This window comes from Rhincodon typus, chromosome 6 (genome assembly GCF_021869965.1).
Source record: "Rhincodon typus isolate 14 chromosome 6, sRhiTyp1.1, whole genome shotgun sequence".
NCBI classification, from domain to species: Eukaryota; Metazoa; Chordata; class Chondrichthyes; order Orectolobiformes; family Rhincodontidae; genus Rhincodon; species Rhincodon typus.
In genome coordinates this window covers 2,638,371-2,655,411 of record NC_063337.1, presented here as the reverse complement: position 1 = coordinate 2,655,411, position 17,041 = coordinate 2,638,371, and the positions used below count along the sequence as shown (strand labels likewise).

The 17,041-nt window shown below is 43.1% G+C and overlaps 1 protein-coding gene across 6 annotated transcripts in view; it reads left to right on the top strand.

The window, feature by feature from the left end:
- The window catches only part of folr (folate receptor), a 23,705-nt gene that overhangs the window by 1,345 nt on the left and 5,319 nt on the right, over nt 1-17,041 (top strand). For 4 of the 6 annotated variants that reach the window (XM_048598444.1, XM_048598445.1, XM_048598446.1 and 1 more), the window contains exons 2-4: nt 5,018-5,147; nt 7,311-7,499; nt 12,460-12,595. In XM_048598444.1, coding sequence (XP_048454401.1) covers nt 5,018-5,147; nt 7,311-7,499; nt 12,460-12,595 — 455 coding nt within the window. Of the gene's footprint in view, nt 1-87; nt 177-3,106; nt 3,304-5,017; nt 5,148-7,310; nt 7,500-12,459; nt 12,596-17,041 lie in introns of those variants that run through there. The other 2 variants (XM_048598447.1, XM_048598448.1) reach the window with 2 other exon arrangements.

Below are 17,041 nucleotides of genomic sequence, written 5' to 3'. Positions count from 1 at the left end.
AATAGTGTGTTGCTCTTCCTGCTTCCCACTCACCCCCCCACCCCACTCACTCACTCACTCACTCTCTCTCTCTTTACTTTCTTACAGAGCAACTGTCCTGCCTTTGCTCTGTGAAATGTAGATTAGACAGGGTAGAAGTGGCAGATTTTCTTCACTAAAGGACATTAGCGAACCAGGTGGGTGTTCCTGATGATTGATAATGGTTCCCTGGTCATCATTAGACTGTCAATTCCACATCTTTTATTTGAATTCAAGTTCCAACCTGGGTACCCAGAACATTACTATGGTTTTGGGTTAATAGTCTAGTCATAATACTGCTAGGCCATTACCTGCCCACCTCCTACGCAAGCATATCTTTCCTTTAAATATGGAGAAACTGTGTACAGTATACTTTCTCCAATGTGGTTGGAGCAAAGCTTAATTACTTTTGTTCTCCAAGCCGCTTGCAGCAAAGGGCAATGTGTTAGTTGCCTTTCTCATTGTTTGCTGTGCCCTGTGGGAATTCACTTTCCAGGGTTTGTCATTGTGATTGACAACCTAATCAGTACAGTTAAATTATCCATCTGATCTCTGCATCTAAGGAGTGGCAGGCACACTGAGGTTGTTAGGTTGGAAGCACTTGTCAGTTAGCTTCTGGTCTGGAATTTCCACTTGTATTGCATCATCTGTCTCTCAGACATTTTTCCTTCCCGACTTTCTCCCTGTTTCCTCTCAGTTGGTCCCTTTTCCTCATCTGCTTTTTCACTGTTAGACCTCATGGCCTTTGTTTGGCCTCCGCTCTCAGTCTTCCTCATTCCCTTCCCACCTGACCCCACTCTTTCCCATCTGGTCTCTGATCAGACATGATCACTGATCTGGTGTGATCTGTTGGTCGCTCGCTTTCCCCCGCCTCCCCTCTTTCCCCGTGCTGTTGTAGCCCTATGAGATTGTAGGATATCAGCCTGGACTCAAGCTCATCAATATTGTGGGGTGCAGTGAAAGCAGTTGCTGGAATGGGGGTGACGTTCAGATGTATTGGGTGGGGAGTGCGCAGGAGTTCAAGCTGGTTCACCAGGATGATGGAGAAAGGAGAGAACTGCATTACTCCTGCAGATGGGCTGCATGAATACAATGGGCAGAAGGGGTGCTTCCTGTGCTGTAAACACTCTAGACAATTGAAGACATGGCTGCTGGGGAAGTGATTGAAATTAGATGCCAAAGAGATTCGTCTGAATTAGAATATGGTTATTATCTTAGAGAGATAATAATAAATCTTTTCTGAACCCTCTGAAGATTCAGAATGTCCTCCCTGTTGCAGGGAGACCAGAATTGAACACAGTTTTCCAAAAGTGGCCTAACCAGTGTCCTGTACAGCTGCAACATGACCTCACAACTCCTTTACACAATGCACTGACCAATCAAGGCAAGTGTACCAAATGACTTCTTCACTGTCCTTTCTACCTGCGACCCTTCTTTCAAGGAACTATGAACCTCCACTCTAAGGCCTCTTTGTTCAGCAACACACCACAGGATCTTAGCATTACGTGTCTAAGTCCTGCCCTGAATTGCCTTTCCAAAATGCAGTACCTTACATTTATCTAAATTTAACTCCATTTGCCAGTCCTCGGCCCACTGGTCCATCTGATCAGGGTCCTCTTGTACTCTGAGGTAATCTTCTTCACTGTCCATTACACCACTAATTTTGGTGTCATCTGCAAACTTGCTGACCATTACTCCTAGGTTCACACCCAAATCATTTATATAAATGACAAAGAACAGTGGACCAGCAGCGATCAATGTGGCACACCACTGGTCACAGACCTCCAGTCTAAAAAGCAACCCTCCACCACCACCCTCTGCCTCCTACTTTTGAGCCAGTTCTGAATCCAGATGGCTAGTTCTCCCTGTATTCCATGCAATCTAACCTTATTAACCAGTCTACCACATGGAACCTTGTCGCATGTCCTACTGAAGTCCTTATAAATCATGTCCTGCACTCTGCCTTCATCACTACTTCTTCACTACTTCTTCAAAAAAACTCAATCAAGTTGGTGAGACTTGATTTCCCACGCACAAAGCCATGTTGACTATTCGTAATCAGTCCTTGCCTTTCCAACTACATGTAAATCCTGTGCCGTAGGATCCCCTCCAACAACTTGCCCACCGCTGATATCAGGTTCACATATCTATAGTTCCCTGGCTTTTCCTTACCACCTTTCTTAAATAGTGGCACCACATTAGCCAACCTCCAGTCTTCCAGCACCTCACCTGTGACTATTGATGATACAAATATCTCAGCAAAGGATCCAGCAATCACTTTTTCTTGGCTTCCCACAAAGTTCAAAGTGATCAGGTCCCAGGGTTTATCCGCTCTTATGTGCTTTAAGTTGTCCAGCACCACCTCTTCTGTAATATTCAATTCAGTCAGTTTGTTTTCTGACAAACTGTGATCATTTTGACACATTGGTCTTTTTTGGAGTCTTTTTTTTGATGATATTCCAGTGAAGCAGCTATAATATCTGTCCCCTATAAGTGACTGTTGTTAAAGGAGGAGAGTGTTATGGATTTAAAATAATTTGTTAGTGCTCAGTCTACATAAGGGGGAATGTAGTCTGTTTATTCCAGGTTTTGGAGGATGCTGAGATTTTGAATTAATTAACTGTAGGTTAAATTGAAGGGAAGTTCAATGGCTTTTGCACTTTGTAACTCAAGTGGAAGTTGAGTGGTTGGAATAGATCTTGTGTTGAGATAAGCTTTCAACAAATGTTGATACTGGGGAGAGAGGTTAGTATCTGAACACACTGAGGCACAGTATTATAGAGCTCAGTGATAGGAATACTTGTTCACGGCTGCTTGAAACAGGAACTTGGTTCAAAACCTTCTGTCCTGCCTTTGCTCTGTGAAATGTCAAAAGGTTTTGTAGAGGACACTTTACTCTATATCTGACACTGTGCTGGCCCTGTCCTGGGAATGTTTAGGGACAGTGCAAAGGGAGCTTTACTCTGAATCTAACCCCACGTCGTCACTATCCTGGTAAAGTGTGATGAGGACAGTGAGGAGGGGGCTGTCTATCTAACATCATGCTGTGCATAATACTGCTTCCTTAAAGTTGAAATTGTTTTTCCAGCAATGATATGTCACCTTGATGAGCAGCGAAAAACCTCAATTCCTAAACTTCCAGGAGAGAGAGCCCTAAGTTTCTTGTTGACTTCTGACTCATTACTTACAAAGAAATATTGGAACAGAGTTGGCTGAAACTCAAAGACTTTCTTCTGCCCAAGGTCGTTTGCTGAACAGACGAACTTTGAGGCGACAAACCGATAGGCAGGCGATTTTAACTTTATAATTTCACTGTGTTTCTATTTACTAATGTACAAAGGAACAAATCAAACCATGAATCAGCAGAATTATACAAAAGACTTATCAGCATCTAGTGGTATCAAGGTAGATTATAGTACGTATTCGTGTCACAGCCTGAAGCCATTCAGGCTAAATCTACTGTCCAATGCTGAGTTTTTAGACTGGTAGGTTTTGATATTTCAGTATAGCAGTACTACTTATGACATTTTCTGCCTCTACTAAAACAATAACAAAATGGTGAGACCACATCTGGAGTACCATGTACAGTATCAAACACTATTTTAAGGAAGGATGTAAATGGATTGCAGTTCAGAGAACATTTGCCGATCAATCCCATACCTGAGGCTAATGTTCTCAGGATATGGGTTAAAATCCCATCAAAGCAGATGGTGAAATTTGAATTCAGTAAAAATCTGGAATTTAAAAATAAAAGCCACACTTGTAGTTACCATCTAACCACAGTCAATTTTGGTAAAAACCCATCTGATTCATGAATGCTCTTCAGGGAATGTCCTTATTTGGTCCAGCTTACGTGTGACTCCAGACACACAGCAATGTGGTTGAATCTTAATTGCCCTCTGAGGAACTAAGAAAGGCAATAAATGTTGGCCTAGCCAGAAATGCCATGTCCCATGAATTAAAAAAAATTAGATTGCCATTTAAGACAAAGATTAAGAGAATATCTTTCTCAAGAACACCTTTTTAAATTCCTATTTCTAGATTCTCCCATAAGAGGAAAAATCCTCTCCGCATGCACTTTCAGATCCTGAGGATGGGTGAACCAAAACGGATGGATGAAAGAAGAAAAATTCATCTGTCAACTCCTTAATTTCCCAGGCTTGTTCTCTCAAGAACCAAGGCTCATTTACTGTTTTCCTTTTTAAATACCCCAAGAATCTTTTACTGACTTTTTATATTTCTATCTAGCTTTCTTTCATAATCTAATTTCTCCCTCCTTATTAATCTTTTGGTCATTCTTTGCTCTTAAATTCTATACAATCTTTTGACCTGCCACTCGTCTTCACAAAAAACCACCCATTTTTACAGAGTGATGCATATTTTCTTTTAGTTGATTATTATCTTTAACTTTCTTCGGCATGTACATGATGGTTCATTCTTCCCATAGAGTCTTTCTTTCCAGGCTATCTTTGCTTTTCTGTTTGGTCCAATCTAAATGAAGATTAGAATAAACTATGACAATTGCAGTCCCCATTATTTCTTCCTGTAGTTTCCATTTTACAGTGTGGTTACTGTTCAAAGGTGCACTTTCTACTAACCTACAGCAGACCTTTCTTTGCTAGTTCTTATCCCTACATGAGCCAATTCTACATTTTGACTTTTAACACTCGGGTCTTCTCTCACTTTTGTACGAATATTGTCCCTACTCTACGTCACCACTCTTGGTGACAAAGATAGAGAGAAAGGTAAGTCAGGAGAACATAAGGAAGTTGAAAAGGGATAATTCAAAGACCTAACTGTTATGCCACTACCTCCCCTCATTATGTCACAAGTACTATGTAAATACAAGTCAGCACGACTGCCTGACCAGCTGAGTGTTACCTGGTATGTTGTCTGGTTTTCAGATTTCTAGCTTCCACAGTATTTTGTTGTTCTTGTGCCGTATTATTCTTTGTTCTTTTTCTTTTGCTTCTCTTACTCATGCTCTACGTCTTTGCAGGAAGATGCTGTCTGTGTTTGTTCTGGGGCTCACTCTATCAGCGACAACTGCTGAGGATATCCTTAATATCTGCATGAATGCAAAACATCACAAGGATAAGCCGGGATCGGAGGGAAGTCTCTACAAACAGGTAACAGCAAAGTGTGAGGACAGATGAGACATCTGCTTTCACACCCCACAAATGTTTGAGGTTTAGCAAGACAGATGCTGATGAGACAGTCACTGGTTTCAAAGAGTGGCATTGTAGGCATGTGAGGCCTCGCTGTCTGTTCTTCAATCTCGCCTCCCTCAACAGCAATTATTGAGCCCCTCAAACACCAATGCTCAGTAGCAGTAGCGTGTACCATCTACAAGATGCACTGCAGAAATTCACCAAGGCTCCTCCAACAGCATATTTCAAACCCACGACCACTTCCATCTAGAAGGACAAAGGCAGATACATGGAAACACGACCTCCTGTAAGTTCCCCTCCAATCCACTCACCACCCTCACCTGGAAATACATCGCCGTTCCTTCACTGTCACCGAGTCAAAATCCTTGTATTCCCTGAGTTGTGGGTCAACCCACAGCACATGGTCAGCTGCCTTCTTGAGCAGTCCATCGTGAAGGGCAACTAGGATGGGCAATAAATGCTGGGCCGGCCAGCGATGCCCACATCCTCTGATTATTTTTATTCAAAGTGTCACATTCTTGGACAAGTAATGGGTGCACGGGTTCAAATCCCTTCATGACAGAATAAATCTGGGATTGAAAGTTGGCCACAGTGGTGATGATTGTAGAACAATGGAGCTACCTCCCCCACCCATCTGCATCAAAATATTCCTTCCTTCCTCTTATGTTTCTCCAGCTTCCCACGTAAATATATCTCGGATATTTGCCTCAACACCATCCCTATGGGAATGAGTTCCACACTCTCACCGCTTTCTGGGTAAAGAGCCTTTCCCTGAATCCTCCAGTTGGAGTTGTCAGTGACTGTCTTGTACTGGGCAACACTGGTCCCGCTCCCTCCCTCAAGGCTTTGACTCTTGTAGGGCATTGTTGCAGTTTACTTGTTGCTGGAGCCAGTACCAGGTGAACCCAAATACGGAATGAATACGTCTGTCAGTTTCACACTCCTATCCAGTCCCCTCCCTTTCCGCATTCCCTCACCAGGAATGCTTCCCCCCCCACCTCATCCCAGCCCTCTGCATACCTACCAACCACCCACATCCGTTATCGGCACAACGTATTTATTCAACACCTTTCCTATTGCTCATTCCCTATCTCTCCTCTCATTTTAATCTGCACTTGGCCCCTTTGTTTTTCTGTTTACGTGGTTTAATGAGCTGATAAGGGAAATACTGGCATCAGCGTATTTTGTTTATATGGCAGTGAAGCTGATTTACTGTCTTCAGCTTTTGCAATCTGATGGGTAATAACAGTGTCAAGATCAGGTTCGGTCTGCAGATTGGACTGACCTTGAGTTTGCTTGATCCTTTGATTCTGGGAACAGTGGGTTAATATTAAACCAGACAGAGGACTGCTGTTCAGGAGCTCTGTGCTTTTTTGAAGTTATTCCTGAATTATCTTGTTTTTTTTTGCAACATGTTTCAACCGATATTTCTCTTGCATGTTGTTGGTCCTCAGTTTCCCAGAAGCTGCTACCTTGTGTGGAGGTAACTTGCTGAATAAAACTCCACAGGATTCATTTGGTTTAAGTCCCTTCTCCTGGTATCTGCCAATTAATGGGAGACAGTGGTGCCGTTATAATGCCCCCGCACTGGTCCTGTAATTGCTTTGGATGTACTCCATGTCTGAGCTCTCTGGGCTAGAGAATTCCAAAGATTCTCCACCATCTGAGTGAAAGGATTCCTCCTCCGCACAAAGCAGTTAGGGGAGCCCTTTACTCTGAGACTGTGACCTTGTATTCTAAGCCCTCCAGCCAGGGGTATGTGGTCTTTCAGCACCTAACCTGTCAATCCTTCGAAGAGTGTTATATGGGGCTTTATGGAAGGAAATCTGCAGTTCATGCCTAGTCTGACCTACATGTGTCTCAAGATCCAAGCAAGTTAAGTTGCTCTTAACGCCCCCTTGAAATGGCCTCAGCAAGCCATTCAGTTCAAGGATCATTTAGGGAAGGTCAACAGATGCTGGCCTTGCCAGTGCCACCGAGTTCTCCAAAGAGGAATCTAAAAAAACTCCTCCGTTCTTCAAATTAGTGGCTGTGGGATCTTTTACATTTTTGGTTATACCTTGGTGACATGTACATGGTGTATCCCTATTGTTAATGCTTCCTTCTCTTTAACATTTGCAGTGTGAACCTTGGAAGAATAATGCTTGTTGTAGAGCCAACACCACCGTAGAGGCGCACAATGACCAGTCCCATCTTTACAACTTCAACTGGAATCACTGTGGCATCATGACAGAAAAATGCAAGAGGCACTTTATCCAGGACACCTGCTTGTATGAATGCTCCCCCAACTTGGGTCCCTGGATAGTGACGGTGAGCAGCATTGTCCTTTGCTGAGATGCGTTTTGCAACTGTTCAGAAGTTAAATAAATGAGTTTTGTGAAGGGAGCTTCATGAAGTTGTGCTGTCCCTGGGAGTGTTTGATTGCGGGGGGACAGTGTAACGGAGCTTTACTCTGTATCTAACTCCATACTGTCCCTATCCTGGGAGTGTTTGTTTGGGGACTGAATGTTTAGCCTTATGTCAAAAGTTATCTACTTTGAATTGTTCCCAGATGAATATTGATGATTTGTGGCTTCCACCTGTTTGAACTTGTTGTTACTGATATTCCACATAGGGGCTCTTGTGGTGCACTGGGTAGTGTCTCAACATCTGGGCCAGAAGCTCTGGATTGAAGTCCCAATCCAGGACCTTTTGGCCAATGAATGTTTGTCCATGACCTGGATAATCAGCCAGGCATCCTGTTCAGCACTCCCCACTACTCTTCAAGGGGACAAAACGACGTGTGACAGTACACAGAAAAAATTTAGCTACAAGCCCGTAGTTATAATTCAGTTACAATGGGCGGCACAGTGGTTAGCACTGCTACCTCACAATGCCGGGGACCCAAGTTCGATTCCACCCTCAAGCAACTGTCTGTGTGGAGTTTGTGAATTCTCCTCATGGTCTATGTTCCTACAATGCTTCCTTTGAACCTAAGATTGTATTAATAATCATCTCAGGTATTGCAACAAATTAAAATTTGAGGTTGGCTCTTTTGTAGTTTAGTCTGTTCTTTTCAAATTATTATATTTATTTGGTTTGCAACCTCTCAATGTGCTACAAGAAAATTCACATGAGATTTTATCAAATCTCCAAAAGGTATTGGTGACAAGTATGTCTGTGTGGGTTTCCTCCAGGTGCTCCGGTTTCCTCCCATAGTCCAAACATGTGCTGGTTAGGTGGATTGGCCATGCAAAGTTTACCTGTAGTGTCCAGGGATGTGCAGGCTGGGTGGATTAGCCCTTGAGAAACTTAGGGTTACAGGGATGGGGTGGGATGCTGTTTGGAGTATAAAGTCGGTGCAGACTTTATGGCCCAAATGGCTGCCCCCTGCACTGAGGATTCTGGGATTCTATTCTGACCAGAGTGCCAGCGCCAAAATTTATGTAATGGTTAGGCTGGAAACTGATAACATTTTGATTTTTACAGTAGATACACTGAGAGGCCCAGGGTTTTACAAAGTGTGTTGAAGATGTAGTACTAAATTTCATGACGTTGGAACAATTATACAACTTTCTACATATAGAATTTATTTCTTTTTCCCATAATACATCTGATAGATATGGGTCAAAAACAGAAGTTGCTGGAAAAGCTCAGCAGGTCTGGCAGCCTCTGTGAAGGAAAAAACAGAGTTAACGTTTCGGGTCCGGTGACCCTTCCTCAGAACTTAAACTCAAAAAGGGATTCTAGTTGTTCATGTCTCCTGATCTGGCCTTGTAGCTCCTTCCCAAAGAGATGTTTTGTCATGCATTGTTTTGATTTCTGCTTCCATTCTGGTCAGTTACCTTCTTTACCTGCGGTGTACACTCCCCTGATCTATGAAACTGCTCCTTCATAAGTGTAACTCCAGCACTCCGTTGACAGCTGGTCTCACCAAACCAGTCCTGTCCCTGGGCTTTGCCCAGAGTTTTGAGTCAATCTTGCTCAGTTGCTCAGTCTTCCTCTGAGCCCCTCATAGCATAGCCCAGTGTAGACCCAGTGGCCTCCCCACCCGCGCCCCCCACAACTCCAATACTTAGCTGCCTACTCACTCCTAGCGTCTCTCCCTGAATCCTAACAGCACAGAGTCGTCCAACTCCTCATGGAGTCCTTCACGCACAATCTGTGTCGATTAGTTGCCTTCCCAGAAGTGGCTGTAACAAAAGCATGTTAAACTTGGAGTCTAAATCTCTGTCTGTCTCTTTCTCCTTGTCCCACTCACTGCTTGGAAGCTTTGCATTTCTCTGCAGTGACCCCTGAAGCCTCCTTAAGACCCTCTCTTCTGGTTGGATAGAATTCAGTGTTGCTGATTAAGCAACACTTGGGAATTATCTGTTCCATAAATAGAATTGCTGCTTTGGTCCATACAAATAAAAGGAAATGGATAAAGGATTTTATCTCGGTCAAGATCGGGTTACAAAGAGCTAATTTTCAGGAACATGCAAGTTATCTAAGAATGTTGACTAAGGCAGTTTACTGGAATACCAACACATTGACCTTTGGACTGTGTGGCCATTACCACATGTTTGAGAGATTATAATACATAAACACACATGGACTGTCTTTCCTGTGTCTGTGTCTTGTCTTCTGTGATATGATTTATGAAAACTATGGCCAGGAGACAGGATGTCATCTCCCCTGATCGTGGCCAGCAAGCTCCGCTATCTGAGGTTTACAGTGACTGCCCATCTGTCCCTTGGTGCAGAATCTGATATGTGTAGGGAAAACAGCTGCTACCAAGGATGGACTTGGGAAACACACACGAAATAACATCAAGTTGACCCTTAGAGTCAAGTTGTTCGTTCATAAGGCCTATTTTCTCAACACCTTGTATGACTGTGAAGGATGGGTAATTTAAGAAACTCAACAGTTTCCATCTTTGCAATCTACACCTTGTTTGGTGGATATAGTTACAACTGAGTGATTTCTTTAAAATAGGCTGTCAAAAGTTTACCAAGAACATGGGTGATTTATGTAAGTAGTCTTCCTGGAAATCACATGACTATTGATAGCTTGCTTTCAAGCCTGGAGGGGTTGTTCATAGAGTCATACAGCACAGAAACCGACCCTTCGGTCCAACCAGTCCATGCCAATCATAATCCCAAACTAAACTAGTCTCACCTGCCTGCTCCTGGTCCATATCCCTGTAAACCTTTCCTATTCTTGTACTTACCGCAGTGTCTTTTAAACGCTGTAACTATGGCTACATCCACCACTACCTCAGGAAGTTCACTCCGCACGCAAACCACCCTCTGTAACATATTTGCCTCATGTCTGTTTTAAATCTCTCTCCACGCACCTTAAAAATATGCCCCCTTGCCTTGAAATCCCCCATCCTAGGGAAAAGACACCTGCCATTCGCCTCTCAACCACCCATACGCCAGTGAAGTAAGTCCCAGCCTATCCAGTTTTTCTTTATAACTAAAACCTTCCATACCTGCAACATCCTGGTAAATCTCTTCTGACCCCTCTCCAGTTTAATAACACTGGCTCAGTTGGAGAAAAGTCTAAGAACAAACTGAGTTAAGGAAAGCTTACATTGAACAAACTGCCTCACTGATCCTTCCTATTTCTGAAAAGAAAACCCTCTCCCTCAGCTAAGAGTGACATCTGTTTGTTAATTTGAAAGAATGCTGGAAGGAACATCTCAAGATTGTACTTCCTGAGCTAACTGTATCTGCCAAGACTTCAAAATGATTAGTGAATTGACCACATATGCCAGAGCATCACAGCAAGAGACTCGAAAGCATTAAATCTTTTTGCCTTCAAGAATAATCTGTTGAACACAGGAACTTGAGTATACCATTCAGTCCATCAAACCTGCCATACCATTCAATACAATTGTGACTGATCAAACACTTGAGTACCTTTTACCCACCTTATCCCCGTAAGCCTGTAGCCAAAGTGATGTTTTATGCTGACAGTGTATGTTAACCAATTATTGCATCTTTATTAAATAAGTTTTGTTTTGATAATAAACAAAAGGTTGCATTTAATAAGAAACCTGATTGATAGATCTTTTGTTTAAAATCTGATATCGAGGAGGAACTTAGTTGATTATCTTGGGAATTCTTGATAAAGTATTTTAATTTTGTGGTGTAGCCTGTAGAGTAATGGGACAAAAATGAGCGGTGCTCTCCTCCTCTAATGAAATTAGGATCTTCCCCCAAGTCTGTCATTTTTCAAATAACTGCCCCTCCAGGCTTCACAGCAAGCTATCAATAGTCACGTGCTGTCCAGGAAGCCTTGTTACATAAATCGCCAATGTTCCTGGTGAACTTTTGGTGGCCTATTTTAAGGAAACCACTCCAGATATGACCACAAAACTTGAAATAAATTCCATTTTCCACAATCCTTCAAACTGCACTCCTCCTTGCAGCATTAAATATAAAGCTTCTTCCTAACAATATCTTGGCAGGACAAAATCTCAAATGCAACAGTGCTCTCAAAGACAGAGCTCCCAGGTTTGCTGGCATTTGACAAACTGAGGCGGCTTCAATAGCATAGGCACTTCTGCAGGATAGAAACATAGAAAATAGGAGCACGAGTAGGCCATTCAACCCTTTAAGACTGCTTCTTCATTCAATCTAATCATAGCTGATCGTCCAACTTCAGTACCCTCTTATATAACAAGGTGTAGAGCTGGATGAACACAGCAGGCCAAGCAGCATCAGGGGAGCAGGAAAGCTGACGTTTCGGGCCTAGACCCTTCTTCAGTACCCTCTTCATGCTTTCTCCCTGTACCCTTTAATCCCTTTAGCCTCAAGTGCTATATCTAACTACTTCTTGAAAGCATTCAATGTTTTGGCCTGAGTGGTTTTCTGAGGCAGAGACTTTCACAGGCTCACCACTCTCGGGTGAAGACATTTCTCCTCGTCTCAGTCCTAAATGATCTACCCTCTATCTTTTATTCTGTGACTCCTAGTTCTGTACTCAGTGGTCATCAGGAACATCCTTCCTGCATTTACCCTGTCTGATCCTGTTCGGATTTTGTAGTTTTCTATAAGATTCCCCATCCTTCTAAACATCAATGAATGTTATCCTTACTGTTCCTTCATATGTCAGTCCTGCCATCCCAGGAATTATCCAGAAACAGTGTCCCCCAGTCTTCCAGGGACCAACTCTGATGTTCTGTCTCTTCCCATTGTTGAATTTTTGTTTTTCTTTTGTGGAATGGTGACCCCCAACCTCACTCCCTGTGGCACTCCCTGGTTTTTATTGAATGACTCCTCATTTTGCTGCTTGTCTCCAGGTTGATCAGTCTTGGAGGAAAGAACGCATTCTGTATGTCCCAATCTGCAAGACCGACTGCGAAGAATGGTGGGCGGACTGTCAGGATGATCACACGTGTAAGAGTAACTGGCATAAAGGATGGGACTGGAGCACAGGTGAGTGTCTCCTGCCCTCTGGCTCCTGGGCAGTACGTGCCAGACACATTCAGCTGCGCATTTAGCTCTTGAAAAAATAAGAGCATCAGGGCTCGGGTCTTGAAGAGACCATTCAGCCCTTTGAGCCTGCTCCAACATCCAAGAAGATTATGGCAAATCATTGGAACTGGGAGGTGTTGATCATTTAGAAAAGGTGCCAGTTTATATAAGTGGCCAAGAGGGAAAAGGTGCATAAAGGAATGAGTGTGTTGGACCTTACCAGAGAAAAAAAACTGAAAGACAATGTGAAATAGGGAGTACAATTCTAAAGGGGGTGCAGGAGCAGAGGCATCCAGTTGTGTAAATATGCACAGATTGTTGAAGGTGACACAACTGGGACAGCAGTTAGCAAAGGAGCCTGGATTTTATTAATAGGGGCACAGAACACAAGAACAAGGACGTGATGTTGAACTTGTACAAGATACTTGTTAGCCCTCAGCTGGAGTATTGTGTACAGCTGTGGGGAGAGTGCAAAAGTAATTTACAAGAATGGTTCCAGAATGAGAAATTTCAACCATGAGGATAGGTTAAAGCGGCTGGGACTGTTCTTGTGGAGGAGAAGGCTGAAAGGAAATTTGATTGAAGATTTCAAAATCACTATGGACTGGATAGATAATGAGAAACTGTTCCTGCTCGTAGAGTGAGAGGGCATAGACTTAGTGATGTGTAAGTGAAGTAAGGGTGATGTGACAAAAAAAAATCCACTCGGTGAGTAGCTAGGATCTGGGAATGCACTGCCTGAAAATGTGGTGGAGCTAGATTCAATTGAGGCATCGAAGAGGGCATTAGATGATTATTTGGACAAAAGTGGTGTAAAAATTCATAGTCATACAGTATGGTCCTACTCATCTGCGCCAACCACACATCCCAATCTGACCTAGTCCCATTTGCCAGCATTTGGCCCATGTCCCTCTAAACCCTTCCTATTCATGTACCCATCCAGACACCTTTTAAATGTTGTAATTGTATCAGTCTCCACCAGTTCCTGTGGCAGCTCATTCCATTCATCTACCATCTGCATGAAAAAGTTGTCCCTCAGGTCCTTTTTAAAATCCCCCCCCATCCCCAACCTGAAGCTTATGCCATCTAGTTTTGGTCTCCCCCACCCTAGGAAAAAGGCCTTGGCGATTCACTATCCATGCCCCTCATGATTTTATAAACCTCTTTAAGGTCACCCCTCAGGTTCCAACACTCCAGGGAAAGTAGCCCCAGCCTATTCAGCCTCTTGCAATAACTCAAACCTGCCAGTTCTGGCAACATCCTCATAAGTCTTTTCTGCATACCCTCAAGTTTAACAACATCTTTCCTACAGAAGGGAGACCAGAATTGTACGCAGTAATCTTAAAAGTGGCCTCACCAACATGATGTCCTAACTCCTATACTCAATGTTTTAATCAATAGACGCAAGCATGCCAAACGCCACCTTCGCTATCCTGTCTACCTGCGCCTCCACTTTCAAGCAACTATGCACCTGCACCCCTAGGTCTCTTTGTTTGGCAACACTCCCCAGGGCCCTACCATTAAGTGTATAAATCCTGCCCCAGTTTGCCTTACCAAAATGCAATACCTCACATTTACCTAAATTAAATTCCATCAGATCAAAGTTCCATTGTACTCAGATAATCATCTTCACTGTCCACTACACTGCCTATTTTGCTGTTATCTGCAAACTTACTAACCATACCTCCTGTTTTCACATTACATCTTCAAGTGGGTCAGGAATTAAAATAGTTAGGTGCTTTTTTTTTTGACCAGTACATACTAAGTGGGCCAAAGGTCCTTTCTCTATGCTGTAACCTCTATAACTCTAGGTCAGGTATGAAAAGAAAATGCTAATATTTAGAACCAAATTCTTTTCAAAGAAGCCAATGGATGGGATAAAGATTTCCTGCACCATCTCCATTTTATACAAAGTAACACTCGAATTACAAAAAAAAACCCCAAAGAACCGCGGATGCTGGAAATCAGTAACGAAAACAGAAATTCCCGGAAATCTCAGCAAGTCTGAGAAATAGAAATGGTGGGCAGGGATGTGGGGGAAAAAGCAGGAGATTGACACTAGGGAATAGAACCAGTGCAGACACGTTGGGCTGAATTAATGAATGAAATGAGATGCAAAGATGATTGAAGTAAGATTGGTGATTTGGCCTTTCCATATGGAAATACTTCATGGCCCTGTCTTACAGCTGATGAATCCAAAATATGTCTAGATGATTGATTGTGTTGAAAAAGACTGCTCTTGGAAGAAATAGTGCTAATATGTAATAAGAGATCTATTAACAACAGAATTTCTGTAACATATCTCAAGTGTAGGAAGGTAAGGAATAGGAAGGGTCTGGTCAGACTGTATTTGCACTATTGTGAACAGGTTTGGGCCCTGTATCTAAGGAAGGCTGTTCTGCCGTTGGAGTGGATCCAGAGGAGGTTTACAAGAATGATCCTGGGAATGAAGGGCTTATCATATGAGGAGCAGTTGAGCACTCTGGGCCTGTACACAAAGGAGTTTAAAAGGATGAGGTGGATCTGATTGAAACTTGCAGAATACTGAGAGGCCTGGGTAGAGTGGACGTGGAGAAGATGTTTCCAGTAGAAGGAGAGACTAGGACCTGAGGGCACAGCCTCAGGGTGAAGGAATTACCCTTCAGAACTGAGATAACGAGGAATTTCTTCAGCCAGAGGGTGGTGAATCTGTGGAACTCATTGCCACAGGAGGCTGCGGAGACCAAGTAATTAAGCATATTTAAGACAAAGATAGGTTCTTGATTGGTAAGGGGATCAAGGATTCTGGGGAGAGGGCAGGAGAATGGGGTTAAGAAACATTAGCCATAATGGAATGGCCTAATTTTGCTGCATAGTCTTATGGTGTTATAGTCGAAGTCAAGGAGGGAAGGGAACGGAAGAAGCAAAGATGGACCAGGTGAAGGGGAGAGAGGGATCGAAATTGGAAGCAAAAGTGATTAATTTTTCCAATTCCAGACGAGAGCAGGAAGCAATGCTGATGACATCATCAAGATACCAGAGAAAGAATTATGGTTGGGGGGGTGCTGAATAAGGAGTGATGCATCTACCCCACAAAGAGTCAAGCTTAGCTGGGCCCCATGTGAATCTCTGACTTGGAGAAAATAAAATGAGTTAAAGTAGAAGTTAATCAAAGTGATAATGAGCTAAGGTGAAGGACTACAGTACACTACATTCCTTCTTTCTCCCCACTTGACTGGCTCCCTGCACCATGGTACTGTGGTCAGTTTCCTTGTCCACTCTGCTGCACTGCCTACTCTCACCCACACAATCTCCTCGAGCCTGGTAGACAATATACAGGGTTGAGGCTATTCAGTTTTTAACCTTATAAATTGCCTTATCTGCCTAACTCACAGGCACATCCTTCTGTGTGTGGGCCAATTTTTAAAAAAATTCTTCCTTGAGATGTCGACATCAGTGACTGGGCCAGCATTTATTCTCCCTCCTTTATTGCTCTGAGAGCAATTAAGAGTCATCCACATTGCTGTGTGTCTGAATCACAAGAAGGCCAGCCTGGGTAAGGATAGCAGATTTCCTCCCATAATTTGTGAACAAGTTGGGCTTTCACTGCAATTGATGGTAGCTGCTTGGTCGCCATTGCATCAGCTTTTTATTCCAGATGTTTTACTGAATTAAAATTTCACCATTGAAATAGGATTCAGATCTATGTCATCAAGCATTGACCTGGTGATCTGGATTACTAGCGCAGTGACATTACCATTATGCCACCCCTGATAGATGACCCTATCCTGAACTGACTGCATTGCAGTGTCTGATGCTCAGACTCCAGCTCATCGAATCTGTGTTGACATTTGACAATCCATAGCACTTACTGCAGATGTCACTGCCATGCTGTCCTCCAGCTCTCAGATGCTACAGCTGCAAAGCATCAGCTGCCCTGATGTTTTCATTGTGCTTAATTTAACTTCTCAGGTCACAAGTGTAAAAATATCCCTGCTGGGGCTCTTGTGATGCACTGGTGGCATCCTTACCTCTGGTCAGAATGTCCGAGCAGGTCGATTTTAAAAATATTTAGAAATATTGCTTAACTCAATTGTATCTATGTTAAAATTTAGCTAAGTAAGCTTAGGGGCCCTCAGTGCTGCTTTAAGCCACTGCCCATTTCACCAAACCTGCTTACCTAATTAAAGTCTTCAAAGCACTCACCAGCTTCTGGATACCGAGATAAACTGCATTTGTTTCCTGCCATGTGCATCAAATTCCCCTCAAATTAATACTCGGACCTCATTATATGCTCTGTGTGGTAGAAGAACCTGCCTACTCTTGTAAGGAGACAACAAGGTGCAGAGCTGGATGAACACAGCAGGCCAAGCAGCACCACAGGAGCAGGAAGGCTGATGTTTCGGGCCTAGACCCTTCATCAGAAAT